At 39.6% G+C, this 21,463-nt stretch overlaps 1 protein-coding gene across 1 annotated transcript in view; it reads left to right on the plus strand.

Annotated features, from left to right (window-relative positions):
• The window catches only part of FRYL (FRY like transcription coactivator), a 351,277-nt gene that overhangs the window by 300,175 nt on the left and 29,639 nt on the right, over nucleotides 1–21,463 (plus strand). The window contains exons 58-60 of the mRNA XM_045018794.1: nucleotides 2,640–2,810; nucleotides 8,677–8,924; nucleotides 17,806–18,013. Of these exons, the coding sequence (XP_044874729.1) occupies nucleotides 2,640–2,810; nucleotides 8,677–8,924; nucleotides 17,806–18,013 (627 nt within the window). The remainder of the gene's footprint in view (nucleotides 1–2,639; nucleotides 2,811–8,676; nucleotides 8,925–17,805; nucleotides 18,014–21,463) is intronic.

The following is a 21,463-nucleotide window of genomic DNA, read 5'->3' on the forward strand; positions in this document are numbered from 1 at the left end:
AACACAAACATTGGTTATCAGTAGTAGTTTTTCTTGTAGAAAAGAATGATCTTCCTGTTATGGTCTTCTTCCCTTGCAGTTAGGTGTTGATATACCACCTAAGATAATTTTTCATTTTTAAATTTTGAAAATAGGTTAATAAGTAAAATATACCTTTGGAGATAGGATAACGTAGGGAATTTGTAATGGGATATAAATCCTTCTCCCTCTTGTTCTCCAAATTCCAAGGTCTTGGTACAGTTTTGGGAACAGGTATCCACATCACAAAAACCGCCATCATAATTGGCACTAAATTTTCATCCTTAGCAGAGAAATAAAGGATTGAATGAGTGTGGAATCAAAACAACTTTATTCATTCTTTTAATAAAATTACAATAATTTTATTCCAAGTAAACATTTAAGTATTACAAGATTGCTCATTATTACAAAAAATTGTCTTCTCTACCCCTCCCCAAATAAAAAACACCACTAAATGGATAATGTATACATCCAGGGATAGGCAACCTATGGCATGCGTGCCAAAGGCGGCACGCGAGCTGATTTTCAGTGGCACTCACAGTGCCTGGGTCCTGGCCACTGGTCCGGGGGGGGCGGGCTCTACACTTTAATTTAATTTTAAATGACGCTTCTTAAACATTTTAAAAACCTTATTTACTTTACATACAACAATAGTTTTGTTATATATTATAGACTTATAGAAAGAGGCCTTCTAAAAACGTTAAAATGTATTACTGGCATGCGAAACCTTAAATTAAAGTGAATAAATGAAGACTTGGCACACCACTTCTGAAAGGTTGCCGACCCCTGGTATACATAAAGTGATAGCACAGAAATCATCACTTTACCATCAGGTATGTTTAAAAAAAAAAACCTGCAAAAAGAGCCAGAAAACAAACAATGCTATTCATAGGTAGCAAAGAATTATCTAAATTATCCTGATTAGCACCTCATTTAAATTAGCTTTTTTTGGCCTCATTATGTCAATAGGAAGACTCACTGTAGCTGAGGTGAAAGAAAAGTTTTTGGTTTTTTTTTTAATCTTCAGAAAATTTCTATTTCACCAGAAACAACACAAAAGCTTAGATCAGGGATCGGCAACCTTTGGCAAGTGGCTTAGATAATGAAAAGAATTCCGGAGATAATGTCAATATTTTTCTAATATGATCTTGGGTTAGTTCTGCAGATACCAGGAAAAATTTAAATTTAAGACAGCATATTACCCTATATTCTTCATATAGAATATGTCTACACTGCACTTAAACACCTGCAGCTGGCTCGTATCAGCTGGTTCAGGCTGCAGGGCTATAAAATTGTGGTGTAGACATTCAGGCGTGGGCTGGAGCCTGACATCTGGGACCTGAGCGGGACTTGGGGTCCCAGATTCTTGGCGCCAGCCTGGGTCCAAATGTCTACACCACAATTTTACAGCCTCAAAACCTGAGCCGCACAACCCAAGTCAGGTGACACAGTCCAGCCACGGGTGTTTAATTGCAGTGTAGGCGTACCCATGGTATGCATAATATATTCTAGGTCCTATGGTATTGGCAGAGTGCCTGTGACCTTTCTATTTGACATAGATGAAGTGATATAGCTGAAGGATATATAAGAGGTATGAAATATATTTAGACCGTATAGTGGGGAACAAATTTGGCCAAGAAATATCAAATAACTCGACCCTTTAATAAAGATTCTGGAATATGTGATGCCCTTATATTATCACCACCAATTAAACCAAATCCAACTTTATATTAATAAAATTTAGATTATTTGGATTGCTGCAAAAATTGCTCTTAGTGTAACTATTAGAATTTTATTAGTAGTCTGTGTCTAGCTAGTTGGACTGCCTCAAAAGCAATACTGGGGGTTGGGAAGAGAGAGAGAACCTACTCCTTACATCACTTGGGTGTTACAGTGACATTGACTTGAAAAAATCTTCTGTACTATCGTCGTCCTTAATTATTATCCTCCTTTTAGAAGACTATTCAAAAAGAGGAAACAGATACCTTGTTACTGTACAAAAATGGAAATTAGAAATTATAGACTCAAAAAAGAAACAAATCCTTGGAGGTAGTCATAGGTGAGGCACGTTTATGCAAAAGCTTGCACTATCACTGCCCATGCCAAAGAATTTCAATCTAGCATCTTTCAGAAGCACAAAAAAGTCTTTATTAACAAAATAGAGAACGTTTTCCGTGTACCAAAAATTACTTTAAACTCCCTTTGAAGGAAAGTTAAATGTTGCAGACATGCACATAATGGTTTGAATAGTGATGTAGAGTACTTTATTAATACACCTCTACCCAGATATAACGCTGTCCTCGGGAGCCAAAAAATCTTACCACGTTATAGGTGAAACCGCATTATATCGAACTTGCTGTGATCCGCCAGAGTGTGCAGCCCTGACCCCCTGGAGCACTGCTTTACCGCGTTATATCCAAATTCGTGTTATATCGGGTCACATTATATTGGAGTAGAGGTGTATATGATTTCTTTTTGTGATGTGCAGATATACATTAATATTTACTTGGTTGAAGCAAACTATGTTCAAACAAACTTCAGTTAATTTCTTGTTGTCTTTAGCTTATATGGTTCCAGTCAATCACTGAAATATTTCACATATGTTTTTTTTTCTCTCTTAGTTAAACAGTGATTCTGCCATAGATGAAACAATATCAGATCGTGCAAGTTCATTATTGCAGTCTCAAGACTCCACTAGCAGTATGGGAACAGAAGAGGTGCTTCAAATCAGAGCTGAGACCCCAAGTTTGGAGGCTTCACCTCTAGATAATTCTAGCAACCAGCTGCCTGAGGTGGGGAGAAATGTGGGCTGGTGCATGACTGATTTGGGCTCTTTCTAGCACTACATAGCAGCTTTTGCTTTCTTTTCAACAGAATTTTCATCTGTTAAACTGATTATTTGATTTATCTTCAATATTTTTAACCTGTTGGGCTTTCTTATTGAATATAAAATGTCTCCTGGGAATGAAAATCTCTTATAATGGACTCAGGAAATTTACCACAGGTTAAAAATATTCTTGAAGTGCTATTAATGAGCATTTTGTGGTGAAGAATAACAATAGGCTTGTGTGAAAGACGCTTTTCCTGGGTATGGTGAAAATCTTTCTGTAGCACTGTTTTCTATTAAAAACCTTTTGCTTTTTTGCTTTCCTTGGGTTTATGTGATTTGGTGCTATGGGTTGGGATTAAAACCTCAGGCCAGCTGTGTTAGTAGTTGGTTCAATCAAATAAGCCTTTAAAAAGGTTCTCAGAATTCTAGTGGTATTTTTTTTGGAAAGGCCTGTGTGGAGTAAGCCAGATTCCAGCTAATAGCCTCCCAGAAATCTGTGAGTATTTTAGTTCCCTGGTTGATTTAAGATGTTTTAAAAAATCATTTAAATAGTATTAAAATAACAAAATTAATTTTAAAACAAAACTAGTTCAGTTGCTACTGTTTCTACAATACCTAATATTTTTAGATTAAAACTTCGTATATGGTGGTTTTGACTGGAAAGTGAACTTGACTTGTTTTAGGTTGCCTTTTGTAATTTCTAGGTCTAGTAAAGATTACCGGGTTAATTTTCAATTCCATTATGTTTAGAAAAGCACTGAATTATTCATTGCTTGTTTAAAACACAAAACCAAATTCTGTCAGCTCTTATGGAACACTAAACTCTCCTAATACAGTATTTGGTTAAATGGGAGTGTGGGGGCTATACATTCTTGGAGAAGTACTAACCTCTCCACCGTACCATGCTAGATGTGGGACAGTGGGGCACCATAGTGAAGGAAAGTAAATCCTGGCTCAGTGGATCTGCCTCTTCCTGGAACAAGGTTCACCAGAGCAGGGACCTCTGCTTCCTTGCTCTCCATTTCTGGTCCAGTCTCAACCGCAGCTTATATTTCTTTTTCTTACTTTTTTCTTTAGCCCTTCCTATCCCCTTAATTTTGTTTACTGTGTTCTTCTCACCACCCACAACACTTGGTTAAAAGACATATACTGTAACCACTTGAAAACCCCTACCAAAAGAAATATCCTTTTATTCAAGTCTAAAACTATTTCTTATAAAAACCCTGAACGGACACACGGAGTGTAAACTGAGTTGTAAGATAACTTCAGCAATCTTGCACTGCCCAGTGAAAAGCAGGACATCACAGCTGCTTGGTGGATGAGCTTTCCCTTCATTGGTGGAGAGATCAGTTAGGTGAACAGCTTGTATTGCTCTTATAGATGAAGGTTCATGACTAATTCCCAGTCCAGCATATTAATGCCCCTGTTTTTCAAGTGGATCCATGCAGGTAGATGCTCACACACATGCGCCCCATTGAGGCCAGTGGGGCTCCTTGGGAGTACAAAGGTCCACCCATGATGAGCCAGTTGTAGGTCTGGAGCCTAAAACTTTATCACAGCTTGTTTAATTTATATCATTTCTGCCAGTCCTGATAGAAAATAAAATGGAAATATTGGAATTCATACGTAAGAGCCCCTCTCAGCAGCCAGTGATTTGGTACCAGTAAGACATAATTTAAAATGCCACATTTGTGTTTCAAAGTCATATAAATTCATCTAAAGGAAACCTGTCAGCTGCTCCATTGTTTTCATTATGATCATTTAATCTGACCTCCTGCACATTGCAGGCCACAGAATGTTACCCATCCACTCCTGTAATAGGCCCATAACCTCTGCCTCAAATCTTGATTTAAAGACTTCAAATTACAGAAAATCCAACATTTACTCCAGTTCAAATCAGCGAGTGACCTGTGCCCTGTGGTGCAGGAGAAGGCAAAAAAAAAAACAGAACAACAGGACAATTCCGTCCCAACCCCAAATATGGCAGTCCTTAAACCCTGAGCATGTAGGCTCAATCCATCATTTTAGACACCTGGGAAATAATTTTTGGTAATAACTTCGAGCCGTCTCCATCTAGTGTCCCATCGCTAGCTGTTAGAAATATTTGTTTCTAGACGTGGATGGACCATGTGCCATTGTGACAATCTCAACATACCATCCCCTCCATAAACTTATCAAACTCATTCTTGAAACAAATTAGGGTTTTTTGCCCCACTACCCCCATGGAAAGCTGTTCCAGAACTTCACTCCTCTGACGGTTAGAAACCTTCATTTAATTTAATGCCTAAATTTATTGATGGCCAGTTTATATCCATTTGTTCTTGAGCCAGGATTGGCCCTTAAACTAGATAACTCTTCTACCTCCCTAGTGTTCATCCCGCTGATGTATTTATAGAGAGTAATCATCGCTCCCCTGAGCATTCATTTTGTTAGGCTAAGCATGATAAGATCCTTAAATCTCCTCTTCTAATTTAGGTTCTCCATTCCTCTGATCATCCTAGTAGCCCTTCTCTGCACCTGTTCCAGTTTGAATTAATCTTTCTTAAACATGGGAAACCAGAATTGCACACAGTATTCCAAATGAAATCATTGTATAATGATGATGACACTTACCTATCTCTATTGGCAATACCTCGCCTGATATGCATCCTAGGATTGCATTAGTCTTTTTTATGGCTGCATGATATTAGCATTTCATAGTCATCCTGTGATCTACCAGTATACCCAGGTCTTTCTCCTCCTCTTTCACTTCCAACTGATACGTCCCCAGCTTATAGCAAAAATTCTTGTTGTAAGTCCCTAAGTGCATGACTTTGCACTTTGCACTATTAAATTTCATTCTATTTCTGTTATACTGGCTTTCAAGGTCATCCAAATCCTTGTATAACATTTCAGTCCTCCTACATATTGGCAATGCCTCCCAGCTGTGTGTCATCTGCAAATTTTGTTAGCACACTCCCATTTTTCATGCCCAGAGCACTAATGAAAATGTTAAATAAAATTGGGCCCAACACCAATTCTTGAGAAACTCCACTAGTAACCTCCCTCTACCTGACAGTTCACCTTTTGGCATAACCTGTTGCAGTCTCCCCTTTAATGAGTTTGTTATCCATCTTCACCAATTTAATAATTTCCCATGTGGATCTGCACTGAAATCCAGGTAGATTAGACCTACATTTCCTTTGTCTAGAAAATCGGTTATCTTCTCAAAAACATCAAGTTGGTCTGATCTACTTTTTATAAAACAATGTTATATTTTATCCCAATTACCATTTACCTCTATGTCCTTAACTACTGTCTTTCAAAATTTGTTCTAAAACCTTGCATATAATTGAGGTCAAACTAATAGGTCTGTATTCATTTATGGCAATGTATACATTTAGGTGTTGGGCCATATCTAGACTGTCTTTAAGCTCCACTCCTCCTCAGTGTTTAGCGGTCCCTCTTCTTCTTTCCTGGTTTTATTTTTATTTATATGGCTAAAGAATCTTTTAGAATAGGTTTTACTTTCCTTTGGAAGGTCCAACTCTGCCTGGCTTTTGGCAGTTCTTGCTTTTTCTCTACATTTTTTTACCTCAAAGAGGTAGTTTTCCTTGTATCTCCCCACCCCCCCTTAATCTCCTCTTTTCCAAACTAAACATACCCAGTTCCTTTTACCCTTGCTTATATGACTTGAATTCCATCCCTTTGATCATCATTAGACTAAGGGGAGCCTCTCGCTAGGATTTTTTTCTCTTTTTGAGACGTAATGAATATACACAGGTTAAAATTAGCAGAGAAAAAGATTTCTAACAAAGTTTCCAGGCAAATTATGAATATTTTTAATAATGGAAAATTCAGAAACAACTGAATTCTCTGAAGACTCTAGCACAGATTTAAAACTAAAACAATTGAAAAAAAGTTAATGTTAAATACAATAAAATAAAAATTGCAAGATTTCATGGCATTCAGTTTTTCTTTCTCTTTCTAGATCAGAGAGAATAGCTGTGTGTTCAGAACCTTATTGTTTCATTCATGCACATTAGGTTATTTCCCAATAACAGTATGTCAGTCTTGTAGTGAGAACAGGGAATTTCCATTCCTAATGGTATCTTCCTTACAAAAACAAATACCTAACGATCAAGCAAGTTCTTAGGGAAGGATACAACATCAGTCTGCATCACCACTGGCATTGCAGATTCATTAAGATTTCTGATGAATTACGCCATTTCGCAGGTGTTCCATATGCCCTTCTACTATATACAGCTTAACTGAAAGCATTTCTCTATTAAGGAGTCTAGAAAATTTCAGCCTTGACCATGTGGAGAAGACACATTTAGCACATATTAACACAGACAGCAATATTCAGAAGAACAATAGCACACATTTGACTGTTCCTTTTTTTATCTGGAAGAATATCTAGAGAATACTTACCTTATCAATGATCTCTCTCTATTATGTTCTTTGTAGATCTGGACTCACTCTTTGACCTTGATTTGAAAAAATCTGTACTAGAAATGGGCCACTGTTTAGAACTACATTGTTTTTTCTTTAAAATGTCTGGCATGCCCATGGACATTAGCTATTTGGTTGGACAAAATAGCTATTTTATGTGACAGAACCCCAGATTTAATGTCTAAAAGAGGTATTTCAGGGGTGATGTCATTAGCCAATTGTCATAAGGAACAGAATCCTATCACAGCCTAGCGTATCACTGTCAAGGTCTAATAGCTTCAGGACAAATGTGAGAGTAAATGATGATGTACGGCTATTCAGGGATGGAGTGTCCAGTCTTTAATATGTGTTCAGTTAGTTTATAGTGAAAGGAAATTTGGGATTGATGGAAGCCATAACATAAAGAGAGAGAGAGAGAGTGTGTGTGTGTACACCGTAGAAATTCTCTGAAATAGCTTGAGAGCAATCCTGTGTGTCCCAGTGTAGGAGACATAGCATCACCATGAGAGTGCTAATCTACATAGGAAATTGCCTCCTGAGAACAACAATTATAAAGAAGTTGATTTTTATTGTGGAAATAAAATCTAATGAATATTTCAGGTGTTTGGGCTCATTCATAAATTAGCTAAGTCCAAAACCCATCATCTGTTTAATATAGTGAAGTTAATGTTGTAGTGTTTTACAATGGAAAAAAGTACAGGACATTCTAATGTATATCAGAATGATTTACTCATGATAGTCAGTGATGTAGTATATAGCTTTAATTGGTCAGGGTTAAAAATGAGAGTTCTAGCAATAACTCCAGTTTATAAGACAAATTATGCAAAATCTGTTTCCCAGGGTGGTTTCTTCCATTCTGCCAGTTATTTATGATGGGGAACTGTTTGAGGAGGGAGAATGGAAAGGGAAGAGTTTTTTCATAGTGGTTCTGGAAGTAGGAGTTTGATGCTATAGGCAATCATGAGCCAATGATTTTTGATCTGTTCACTCAAAAGTTAAGCTTTGAAGGTTTTGATCATATTAGTTTTCTCTAGAAAAAATATTTAAAGTATTTGCACACATTTTCATGAGAGGGCTTTCTTGTAACATCATTACTTGACATTAGTGGAAAAATTACATTTGCTATACACGACAAATGGCATTTTAGAAAGAAAAATTGAGGAGTATTCTAACCAGAAGTTGGAAAACATTAAAAAGGAAGATTCTTTATGACTGAAGCATAACTAAAGGTGTATAATTCAGTATATGAAGAATCCACATATCTGAATACTTAAAATAAAACTGGGTGATGTAAACATACTTTTGTTTTTAAGTACTGACTCCTGTAGCTTAAGAGAAGTTGATATACATCTGTCCCTTCTGTAAGAGCAATGAAAAATATACTTGCTTTGCAGGATGGCAGTTCAACTGTCAAGGATGAACAGGTTAGCATTGCCAGTGAAGACACTGGATCATGTGTATTACAAGAACAAGAATCTCTGATCTGTCAGGAACCTCTAGAGTTGGAAATTCCTGAAATGCCAAAACTGCCAGCTCCTGAGAGCTATTCTGAATCTGTATGTGAAGAAGATGTCACTCTTGCTTTGAAAGAGCTAGATGAGAGATGTGAAGAAGAAGAAGCTGACTTCTCTGGATTATCTAGGTAAGAGTACACTTTAATTTAACTGCAGAAATAATGTACCACTTGTATATTCTGGCTTCCGCATTAGTCAAGTAAAGCAATCCTTTTTCTGGTTGAATATCTCATACTTATGATCAGAAATCTTCTAACAGTACAAATTTTTAAAATAAGAACATCAAATAAATGTCTGATTCATTCTTCGAGTTACTCCCAATGTAGATCCCACTTATGGGTGTCTGTGGACCCCAGAATAAGAGTTAGGAGCATTTTCACTAGTAGTATCTGTCAAGGGTGGTGCATGCCTCCTGTATGCCCAAATTCCATTCCGTTCTTTCTAACCACTTTAGACAGTGAGTCAGAACAAAATTGTGTCCTTTTTGTAGTTTTTGTTACTTAGTAGAGTAGAAGTTTATAATTAATTTGTTTTTAGTTAGTTGTAGTTGTTACTGTTTCATTTAGCCATTGGCAGAAGAGAGAGAGAGAGCAAATTGGGGCAGGTTTAGTTATGTCAGAGCCTAGATCTGTTGGGGGAAAGGCTTCTCTTTTCTTTATTTTTTTCTTATGGAAAAATCCAAGAGCATTATATCAGCCTCAGAGTAGAGACTGAGCACAGAGACTTCTTGTTCCTAACTCATCCTTCCACTGCGCCTTTCACTAGAGATGTGACATTGAGCTCAGGAGCAGTAAAGAAACTGAAAAAGACTAAAAAAAAAAAAATCCATCAGCTTAGTCAGGAATCCCTGTTGTCCAAGGACTGGCATCTTAAATGCCAAGTCAATGAAGTAAGAGGATTGGCTCCTCAACAGAGTAATTTGCTGCTGGGATGGGGAAAAAGTGGAACCAGAACCCTCAGTTCTGCACCATAATAAAGAGCCAGCACAGAGATCTTCTTTGATAACAAGGGCTCAAGGGCACAGGAATGCAAAGGTGTTTATTACAGCCCACCAAGGCACCAGATTTACCAACACTGCCCGTCACAGCACTGCAACACTCAGCATTGTCTACTGTGCACCACCTTTGTTGTTACCATGGTCACAAGTGTACCCCAATGTGGGGCATCAGGTCTTGGGGGAATCAGAGTAAAATGTAGTAGTCCAAGTAGCCTAGCCTCCTGTGTCACCACAGCTGCCTTGGCCCCCAGGGTCAATGCAGTCACCCTTCAGTACATGGTAGCCTGGTCCAATGGCTAAGGTCAATGGGGCAGTCCTGTTGTATGGCCCTAGGGAACCGGTGTTTCCACACAATCAGTCTAGCTCACCCGGTAGCTCAGTCCATATCCCTGTGCCACTTCCTACCCTTCCATTCAAGACTGGTAATCTTATGACCTCTGCTGTCTCTCCTCCATTGACGGCGGTTGGCTGTGGGTCGATTGGAGCCTCAGCCCAGCTGGCTTCTGGGTCCTGGAGCTCTGGCAGTCTCCCTGCAGGAGCCTGTAACACATCTTCTCTTGTCTGTGGCCAGCCCAGGCTGAACTTAGCTACTCCTTTTTATACTCTGGTTTCAGCTGGTGCATACCCAGCAGGGGTGAAGGGGCGTGGCTTCCTTGGCCTACAGAGTGTGGTTAACCCCTGTTGAACCAGGGCGCGATAGGTACACACCGTCACAACCATCATTATTAATTAAATGCTGCTTGCTACTGGCACTGGTCCAAGCCTCTGAAGATTCTTCAATGCAGAGAGAGACAGCAACAGCAACCTCAGCACAAGTTTCTCTTCCAAACAATTTCTCATCTCTGAGAGGTTCTTTTGTTTCCTCACCAAATCTCAGGGTAACTCTAACACCTGACTCACCAATCCTGGGAGTTTTCCCCATTTTCGGTACTAGCCAGATCCCCTTCCTAGAAAGAAACAAGGGTTCCTGTGATGAAAATTTATCTGAGAAAACATGACAGTATGATTAAGGATGTGAAATCCATTCAGATCCTGCAGTCACCTATTATATGACTCCAATATTAGAGGTTTCTGCATCCAAAGTCTCTAATTCCTCCTCAGACTCTGACAAGAGAGCCCTTCCGAAGAGGAAAGTATATCAACAAAAGGAAAATAACATCAGGGAGGGATATAGGAAAAAACCTCCTGCTAACCTAAGGATTTAAATCCTCAGTGTACTCCTTGGCTTCCCCAAAATTGGTCAGATGTTTCTTTCCCATCTGATCAGCAACTATGGTCATATCAGCCATCCTAGGCCATAATATCCACATTTTTCAAGGACAAGTTTCCCCACAATACATGTGGTCTACATGTAAGTCGCCAGTTGCAAATTTTTGTAAATCTTATCGCTTTGCTCATTAAGTTCAAGAGACAGAGGAATAACAAGATACGAATGATGAAGAAATACCTGTTCATCAAGAAGATCCTTCTGATCATCTACATTGTTCTTCCTTGCTTGATGAAGGCATTTCACATGTTGTACCCATTGATGATTTTAAACCTTTCAAGAAATATTAGAATGTATGGGGAAAAACACTGTCTTCCATTGGAGACAGTTCTGGAAAAAGCATATAAGCAGTTTGATATTTTACAACCAGGGGCGGCTCTAGGCATTTTGCCGCACCAAGCATGGCAGGTAGGCTGCCCTCGGCGGCTTACCTGCGGGAGGTCCTCCAAAGCCGCGGGACCAGCGGACCCTCCGCAGGCAAGCTGCCAAGGGCAGCCTGCCTGCCGCCCTCGTAAACCGGCAGAGCACCCCCCGCGGCTTGCCACCCCAAGCATGCGCTTGGCGTTCTGGGTCCTGGAGCCCCCCCTGTTTACAACTAACATCCCAAAGCAGAGTGACACTACCTATTAATGAAGGGATTTTAAATCCAGCAAAGGATCTTTGGACTACCCACTTTGATTGCAGCTAGATCGAAGTATACTGATTGTAAATATCAAGTACTGTCCAAAGATTTTGAGTATTTTTATACTCATCTGGCTCCATCTTCACAGGTTGTTGCTACTGCCAAGGAGAAATCAGAACAGTCCGGGAAATCCACTCCCAAGGAGAAAGAACCCAAGATACTTGATCCTGTTTACAGATCAAGATAGCAAATTAACAGGCTATGCTATCTAAATATTGTTATTGCCAATCCAATAGACTGACAGTTTTTAAGAACGTTACCTTCAGAATTTAGAGACAAGTTTAAATCAATCTCTGAAGAAGACCAACTGATTGCTAACTCATCACTTCAGACTATATTAGATGCTGATGATGCTGGTGTTCATTCAGTAGCTATAGATACTGTGATGAGATTCTCATCATGGTAATCTGTATCAGGTTATTGAGAGAAGTGCACACAATCATTGAAGATTTATCACTTGATGGTCAGAATCTATTTTGTATTAAGACTGATGAGTCTCTCCACTGATTCAAGATCCACTCTCAGATCACTGGTCATATATACTCCTATGTTTAGGAAGAAACCTGTACCTTCATACTCTAGATATAGGAACACTTAATCTTATTATTTATTATTTATAGTCTTACCACCAGAGATCTTCTGAGCAATCCAGAAAGAGATCTAGATATCGGAAGTCAGTTCCACTATCCTCGTCTATATCTTGCACAGTTGGGTTAACAAAGAACCATCAGATTTGATGTGACAGCTGAGGCTCTTAGACTAATCTACAAGGATCTATATACCCTTTTGCCCACCTCTAGGTTCCTGCCTATCTTATTTTCAGGAGTCTTGGATGACCATCACTCCAGATCGATGGGTCCTTCAAGTCATCAAGGACAGTTATGCCATTCAGTTTCAATCTCTGCCTCCCACGCATACCCCTTTCAGGGACCATTCTCATAAGAGTGCCATGCATCATGAGGTAGATCATGCATCACGAGGTAGATTAGATCATCTATCTAGGAACATTAGAACTGGTGCCTCAAAAGTATGTTGGAAAGGGTTTCAATTCTCTTTGTTTCTTCATACCAAAAAAGAAAGGAGGTTTGTGTCCAATTCTGCATCTCAGTAATCTTAGCAAATGCATTTGGTGGACCAAATTTCATATGGTAGTTTTCACTTCAATTATTCCTATTCTAGATCCCATGGATTGGTTCGTTATTCTTGATTTGAAGGATGCTTATTTTCATGTATCAATGCACTTCCCACACAGTGTACCTATGCTTTGTAGCAACATTACCAATTCAAAGTACATCCTTTTGGAATTTCATTAGCCACAAGAGTGTTCACGTAGTTCTATCAGTAGTAGAAGCTCATCCATGCAGATAAAGGTTGCCTGTTTGTCCCTATCTAGACAATTGGCTTGTTTTGTGGAAATCACAAGTGCAGGTGACAGCAGCAGCAAGAAGAGTGATTCATTTGTTTTCATCACTGGGCTTGAGGATTAACTTTAAAAAGTTGAGTCTGAGTCCATCTCAATCTATAGAGTTTGTTGGAGCTGTCCTAGATTTGGTGGTAGCAAGAGCATTCTTCCAACCAGACAAATTTCAGATCATAAAGAATCTGATCCTCCAATTTTGTGTTTACACAAACAGTCAGGATGTGTCTGAATTTTCTAGGCCATAGGTCTTCTTTTACATTTGTAACTCTATTTGCCAGATTATGTCTGAGACTATTTCAGACCTGGATCCAAGTCAGTTTACAACCCAAAGCTTCCTGACATATCATTTAAGGTGGTAATTCTGGACCAGATTCTAGTTTCTGTGGACTGATGGAGGATAAAAGAAAAGTATATATGGAAGTTCAGTTTGTTTCTCCCAAAGCATCCAGAGCTCTAACAGACGTATCCCAGATGGGTTGGGGATATAGATCACATTTGACTCTTGGCTTTTGGTCTCATTTACAATCCACGATGCATGTAAACATCCTAGAATTCAGCGGAGTGGGACTAACTTGCAAAATGTTTCTACCTATGATGGAGAACTCTTTAATCCAAGTTCTCATGGACAATTTCACAGCAGCCTATTACGTAAACAGCATGGAGGTGCAAGGTCAGACCTTCTTTGTTCTCAAGAAGCCATAAGACTTTGGGAATGGTGTATTCAGAATTGTATCAGTCTGACTGCTCTTCATCTCCTGGGAGAGAGTAATGGGCTGACAGACTCACTAAGCAGGAAAGCGACCTCATCCCATGAATGGGAATTAAAAAACGATTTACTAGACTGACTTTTCCAAGGGGAGGGTTCCCCAAATAGGTTTATTCACTTCAGATCAAAAGAGTAAATGTCCAATATTTTGTTCTCAAGTAGGACAGTATCCCGGGTTTCTGGCAGACACCTTCTTGATTTGTTGGTCACACAGTTCTCAATGTATGCTTTTCCTCCATTTCTGCTAATTCCAAGGGTGTTACAGAATGTAAGGTGAGAAAAAACTCAGATTATATTGGTGGCTCTTGCTTGGCCTCATCAGTCTTGATTCTTGGACATACTGCTATTGTCAAATCACTAATTTATCACACTCCCAATTCAGAAGGACATAGTATTACAGAATCACAGTCTAGTCCTTCACCCAAACCCAGCCTCATTATGTCTCACAGTTTGGATGATATCAGGATGTCCTCAATAGACAGTGTTCTTTGGAGGTATAAAATGTTCTTCAGGGCAGGAAATTATCTACTAAGATTACGAATACTGCAAAATGGAAATGATTTTCATTATTGGCAATACCTAAGGGTTATGTTCCATGTCAGTGTTCTATTCCAATTGTTTTAGATTACTTGTTTTTAAAGCACCCAGAAGTGTTTACTGTTTCAATTGCAGTGCATTAGCCGTTATTTCCACATTCCATCCTCCAGTAGAAGGAGGTTCAGTTTTCTCTCATCGATCAGTGAATAGATTTATGAGAGGTGTTAGTATTTTCCTCTTGTGAGAGAGATCATTCCAACATGAGATTTAAATCTAGGGCTTTCTTCACTTATGGACCCTCCTTTTGAACCAATTGTCCAATTCATGTATTGTCAGTTTTGTTGGCATTTATATTAACTTGTAAAATAAATGAATTGCAAGCTTTAATGATAAATTCTCCCTACACAGTTTTTCATATGGAGAGGGTAACTATGAGACCACATCCAAAAGTATGGTCAGACTTTCATGTCAATTAGTTTATTCACTTACCAGTCTTTTCTGAAACCTCATTCACATTGGCTAAACCTAAATTACATACTGTAGATTTCAGAAGATTGTTATTATATTACCTAGAGAGAACTAAAATCTGTGTGTAGCACTCCAAGACTTTTCATTGCTTATAGTAATAAATCTAAAGGGATGGTTATTTTGTCACAAAGACTCTCAAAATGAGTATTGGATGGTATTATGACTCCTTACAGCATTAATAAAAAAGAGTGAGTCAAACATTTGGACTCACTCTACCAGAGCACAAGCCATGTGGGCAGCATGCCTAAGTCAAATACCAGTGTCCAAAATCTGCAGAGCAGCTACCTGGCCTTTAGTGCATATGTTTATGAAACATTATTCATTAGTGGTTGCTTTAAGATCCGATGTCCATTTTTGAAGGACAGTTTTGCAATTTCTTTTCAAGTAACTCATACCCTTCACCTCCTTTAATTATGACTTCTGGCTAATTACCATAAGTGGGCTCCACAAGTGCACTAACTCAGAGAAGAAAGAACAGTTACTTAATTTACAGTAACTGTGGTCCTTTGAGATGTTCTGCACATGTGGATCCCACAACCACCTTCTGTCCCTGCAACTTGGAGTGTGGATCCTGAGCAACAAAGTTGCAGTGTGGTCGCTATGCCCTTAAGCCCTTGGGAACAGGGGGTATGTGGGCATATAGGCCACATGTGAGACCCCTGCTGGACACCACTAGTGAAAATGTTCCAAACCTTCTGTGCTGGGGTACATAGACACCTGTAAGTGCAATACATCTTGAATAACCACTCTTACTGTGAGGTAAGTAACTGTTGTTTTTCTCAGTTCAGGAAATGGAACTGTTGGGTCAGTCCTGGGCCCAGCTTTGTCTGCTTTGCACTTCCGAACCAATGTATAGCACACAAAAAGCTGCCCTTAGAGGAGCAGCGTCACACAAGAATCCACAATTGGCTCAAAACCATCAGCATGGGGGTAGGGGGAAAGTTTGGGGACCACAGAAGGTAAGCTTTAGAAGTTCAGGGAGAGCGAGAAAGCACAGACTGAGAGTTTGAAGATGAATAAATCACAATGAAAGAGGAGCAGCTGAGCATTGTAGGTTTTTATATTGGCTCACTGTAATATGCCTTGGAAAAATTAAAGGCTGATACCAATCGGCACCAATTTGATTTGCCATGTACTAATTAGAATTCACCAGTTCTTGCAATGTGTTCACATTAAAAAAAAATTAGTTCTAATCCTAAGGGTGATGAAGATAACTGTTTAGGGTTAGTCCTCTGACTAATAGGTGTCTGGTACATGTTGCAAGTTTTGCTTGTAGATTATGGGAGAAACTGCCTGCCTCTAGCCTGCTCACAAAGGCTTGCTTTACTCATAGCTTTTATGGGTATTGCACTACTGAACACATGCAAATATTACAAAATCAACTTATTTCCCAGTGTCATGTTGTAAATGATTGCTGTGATGCGTAGTCTAAACAATATTGTTTTTCAAAAGATTTTCTCTGGTCAAGGACTGAGAAAATAAGGAGGAGGAATTTGGTCTACCAAGCATGGCTTAGCTCAGGGATAGGCAACCTATGGCATGCATGCCAAAGGCGGCACGCAAGCTGATTTTCAGTGGAACTCACACTGCCTGGGTCCTGGCCACCAACCCGGGGGAGGGGGGCTCTACATTTTAATTTAATTTTAAATGACGCTTCTTAAACATTTTAAAAACCTTATTTACTTTACATACAACAATAGTTTAGTTATATGTTATAGACATATAGAAAGAGGCCTTCTAAAAATGTTAAAATGTATTACTGGCCCATGAAACCTTAAATTAAAGTGAATAAATGAAGACTCGGCACACCACTTCTGAAAGGTTGCTGACCCCTGGTTTAGCTGCTACAATCTACTACAAAAATTGTTAGCATCAAGAAGAATGCAAATTTGTGAGCATGTTCTTGTGTTAAATGGACAAGTTTTATTTAAAATGTGCTTTAAGTGCCTCTCTGAAAGGGAGGCTGGTACTGGTGGGGGTAGGGGGAATCGTGTTAATTTTATAAAGTTTTTTATAAACATCTCTAATTGCAAATAAAATAATAAGCTTGTTGTGTAATAAAACATCAAGAAAAATAATTGTTTAAAAATATAATTCATTCTAATACAGAAGTTTTTTAAAATTGTTAGTGACTTTGAGTATCAGCATTGATTAATCTGTCTTATAATTAACAGCATTATCAGAGCATTGATACATGATGAAAAGTCTATCTGTAGAACATTCTTTGCACAAAAGCTTGTTAAATTGTCCACAAATGTGGACCTGTTCCAATCTATTTCCATCCACATATGGATGTTACTTAAGATAATTTTCAAAATTGTTATACTGCAGCAAGAGCTTTTGGGTTGCTCCCAAGACAAGCTAGAGCTTTGTTACATTGCAGATGATCAGATAGCCAAGGAGTGGAATATTCATTAAATTATTTTTGGCAAGAAAATATGTCCATTTCTTAAATGTTCTGTAGATAAAAATGTTAAACAGAAACAGCATAAGATATGTTTACTCTGCTTGCTTTGTTAGACTTATTGGATATTTGGGGCTGTTAAGTATCAACGTTTATATTATAGCAACAAACGCCTTTCTTACAAAGGCCTTTTAATCTTCTCCTGCTTCGTTGTCTACTATAGTCTCACTGCAGATTTCATTTTGTTCAAAACAAAATAGAATTTTCTCTAGATTTTTAATTTTAGTGACTCAGTTGTATTGCATGTTCTAATTAAAATTTTCAAAATAAATTAGATTAGTGAAAACTGTTTCTTTTTTCCCCTCATAGTATTTACTGACAAGTTTACATCATTTACTTTATTTACAGCCAAGATGAGGAAGAACAGGATGGTTTTCCAGACGTACAGACTTCCCCACCACCTTCACCATTTCTTTCTGCCATATTGGCAGCTTTTCAACCAGTGGCATATGATGATGAAGAGGAGGCCTGGCGCTGCCACGTCAATCAGATGCTGTCAGACACTGATGGATCTTGTGCAGTCTATACTTTTCATGTGTTCTCCAGGTTATTTCAGGTCAGTGACTCATTACTAATTAGTTTCTGACCCTTTTCCAAACAGTTTATTTTTCTAATTAATTTTCCAAGGCCTGAAACTACCATAAATAATTCAGATATATTAAAATAATGTTGTTATATGATCATGAAATATTTTTTCCACAGGACCCTGCCTCATTCAGTTAAGAGGATGCAGGGGCGTCTCTAGCCATTTCGCTGCCCCAAGCATGGCGGCATGCCGCAGGGGGTGCTCTGCCAGTCGCCGGTCCCGTGGCTCCGGTGGACCTCCCGCAGGCGTGCCTGCGGAGGGTCCGCTGGTCCAGCGGCTCCACCGAAGCCACGGGACCAGCGGACCCTCCGCAGGCCTGCCACCGAAGGCTGCCTGCCTGCCGCCCTCCCGGCGACTGGGAGAGCGCTCCCCGCGGCATGCCGCCCCAAGCACGCGCTTGGTGTGCTGGGGCCTGGAGCCGCCCCTGAGAGGATCGATACTGTGCAGGAAATGAGGCATCTGTTCAGTATTTATTTTTTATCCTCATCATTTGTGTGTCCCACCCCTCAAACACTTTGTTTTTTTACTGAACATCATCCAAACCCTTTGCTGATTGCAGAGTTATTGATTTCTTCATGAGCTTTTCTGTAGCACTCATCACCAAAGTATGCCAGTCTAACAAATATTAATGAGTTTATCTTCACAAAACCCCATGAGGTAAGGAGGTTTTTCACAGCAAGGGAATTGATACACTAGAGATTAAGTTAAAAAAATTCTGTTAATTTAGGTTGCACCAATGATTGGGAGCCCAGCTAGGGCCTGATTTTTTTCAGAGTACTTAGCATTTTTATAGCACTTGATATGTTCTAAGCACTGCAGATTAGGCAGTCATTAATTAATCCTCCCAATATCCTGTGAGGAGGTGGATAAGTACTATTACCTGAGTGAAACTGACACAGAAAGACAAAGTGACTTGATCAAGGCCACACAGTGAGTGAGTGGCAGAGCAAATATTAAAATTCAAGACCTCCTGACCCCAATCCTGTGCTCATTCCTCCAGACTACACTGCCTTACTGCCAGAGGCTTGAGTATCATCTCCCAGTTAATTCAGCTGTAGTTACAAATGCTCAACTTTGCGGGGGAGGGATAGCTCAGTGATTTGAGCATTGGCCCACTAACCCCAGGGGTTGTGAGTTCAATCCTTGAGGGGGCCATTTAGGGAACTGGGGTAAAAATCTGTCTGGGGATTGGGTCCTGCTTTGAGCAGGGGGTTGGACTAGAAGACCTCCTTAGGTCCCTTCCAACCCTGATTGTCTATGATTCTATGAACTTCTCTGAAAATCAGACCACAGCTGTCTGAAGTTGGGCACCCAGAAGAAGAGAAACAAACTATTAGTATCCGCTTGTGAAAATATTGATTTAAGTCATTTGTTCAGCATCACACAAGAAGTCTGTGACAGAGGTAATGATACAACATAGTCCTACTGGGTGGCATTCAACTACCTTGACCAGGAAACCATCATTTCTCTTGCTGTAGTCCCCTGCCTCATTCACTATACACCTTTCAAATTCTGCAATAAATGAAGAAGGCATGGTTCAGACAGCAGGTTCATTCACTACATAACCCTCATTCATTCCCTGATCACCATCCATTCTGTGCACTGAATGAGGCAAGGGTCCAGTAAGAAAAAAAGTATGTGATTTTGTATTTAAAGACTGTATCATAACACTGCTCTACAAGCAAAATGCTTCTGAAATAAATGTAGTCAAACTTTACTAATTCTGGGTCACTGAGAACAAAAATGATGCTTAAAATTGTTGATTGGCTCTAGTTTTCAAGATATGCTATTGGGTCAGTATATACGACCCTTGACTTGGGAATAGCGGAGGATAAGTGAGTTATAAAGGGAAGGGATCTCAATTTAAACCAGAAATGACTAAAATACATCTTTGACTGGATCTATGAATAAATCTGTGACTGGGTTTGGACAGTACTTGCTTTTTAGGCAATACAATGAATGATGCAATCTGAAGCTGGTATTGGGTCATACATGATATGAATTGCATCATGTTATTCCTAGAAGTCATGGATGATGCAATCATAACGAAGCTTACATCACTCTGCTGAACAAATTGCCCTATATCAGCTCTAGAAATCATACAGTGTCGTGCTCTCTTATTTGTCAGTGTTTGATTTTGCAAAGGGACACATTTCTGTTTAGCCAAAGTGAGCAGAGATGCCTCGTACTTGTGTGAACAGTGCAGATAACTTCTGCTATGTTTGTAGTGAAGTGACTTTTGCATCACAAAAGCGCAGTATAATCACTATGGTTAAGAAAGCCTATCACCTTTATTTTGGCTGCAAAATTGGAGATCAGGACAAGAGGTGGGCCCCACACATATGCTGCAACACTTGTGCAACAAATCTTCGCCAGTGGTTGAACAGGAAAAGGAAATCTATACCTTTTGCAGTGCCAATGATTTGGAGAGAGACAACAGATCATACCAGCAATTGTTACTTCTGCATGGTGCCTCCAGTTGGGAAAGGTGTGTCAAAGAAGAAAACGTGGACTGTGCATTATCCAAACATTCCATCAGCTATACGCCCAGTACCCCACGGAGAAGGACTGCCGGTTCCTGAGGCACCAGAATCATTCTCACTTGAGTCAGACGAGGAAGAGGAAGAGGATGAAACTTCTGGTCCTGAACCATCAATGTCACAGGACCCACATTTTCTTCTCCCATCCTCCTCCTCTGAACCACACCTCATAACACAAGGTGAACTGAATGACCTTGTCAGGGATTTGGAACTACCCAAGAGTAAGGCAGAGCTGTTGGGCTCCAGACTACAGCAGTGGAATCTCCTGGCAGGTGATGTTAGGGTTTCCATGTTCCGTGACCGTCAAAAGGATCTTGTCCGATTCTTATTCATGGAAGGTGATCTTGTAGCCTGCAACAACATCAATGGTGTGATGGCAGCCCTCAACATCGTTCACGATCCAGATGAGTGGAGACTGTTCATTGATTCATCGAAGACCAGTCTTAAAGCTGTTTTACTGCATAATGGCAATGTTTTGCCATCAATTCCAGTTGGTCATGCAGTCCATATGAAGGAAACCTATGACAACAACATGAAACAACTTTTGAGGTGCATAAACTATGACCAACATCAGTGGCAGCTTTGTGGCGATTTGAAGGTTGTTGCTTTCTTGCTTGGTCTGCAGACTGGATACACAAAGTACTGCTGTTTTCTCTGCGAATGGGATAGTCGTGCAAGAGATTCCCACTACATCAAGAAAGATTGGCCACTCCGACAGTCATTGGAGCCTGGGAGGAAAAGTGTTCAGCATCCACCACTTGTTGAATCAAGGAAGATTTTGTTACCACCCTTACACATCAAGCTGGGTCTGATGAAGAACTTTGTCAAGGCCTTGACAAAACACAAGCAGCTTTCAAGTACCTCCGTGGAAAATTTCCAA

This window comes from Mauremys mutica, chromosome 5 (assembly GCF_020497125.1).
Source record: "Mauremys mutica isolate MM-2020 ecotype Southern chromosome 5, ASM2049712v1, whole genome shotgun sequence".
In the NCBI taxonomy this organism is placed as follows: Eukaryota; Metazoa; Chordata; order Testudines; family Geoemydidae; genus Mauremys; species Mauremys mutica.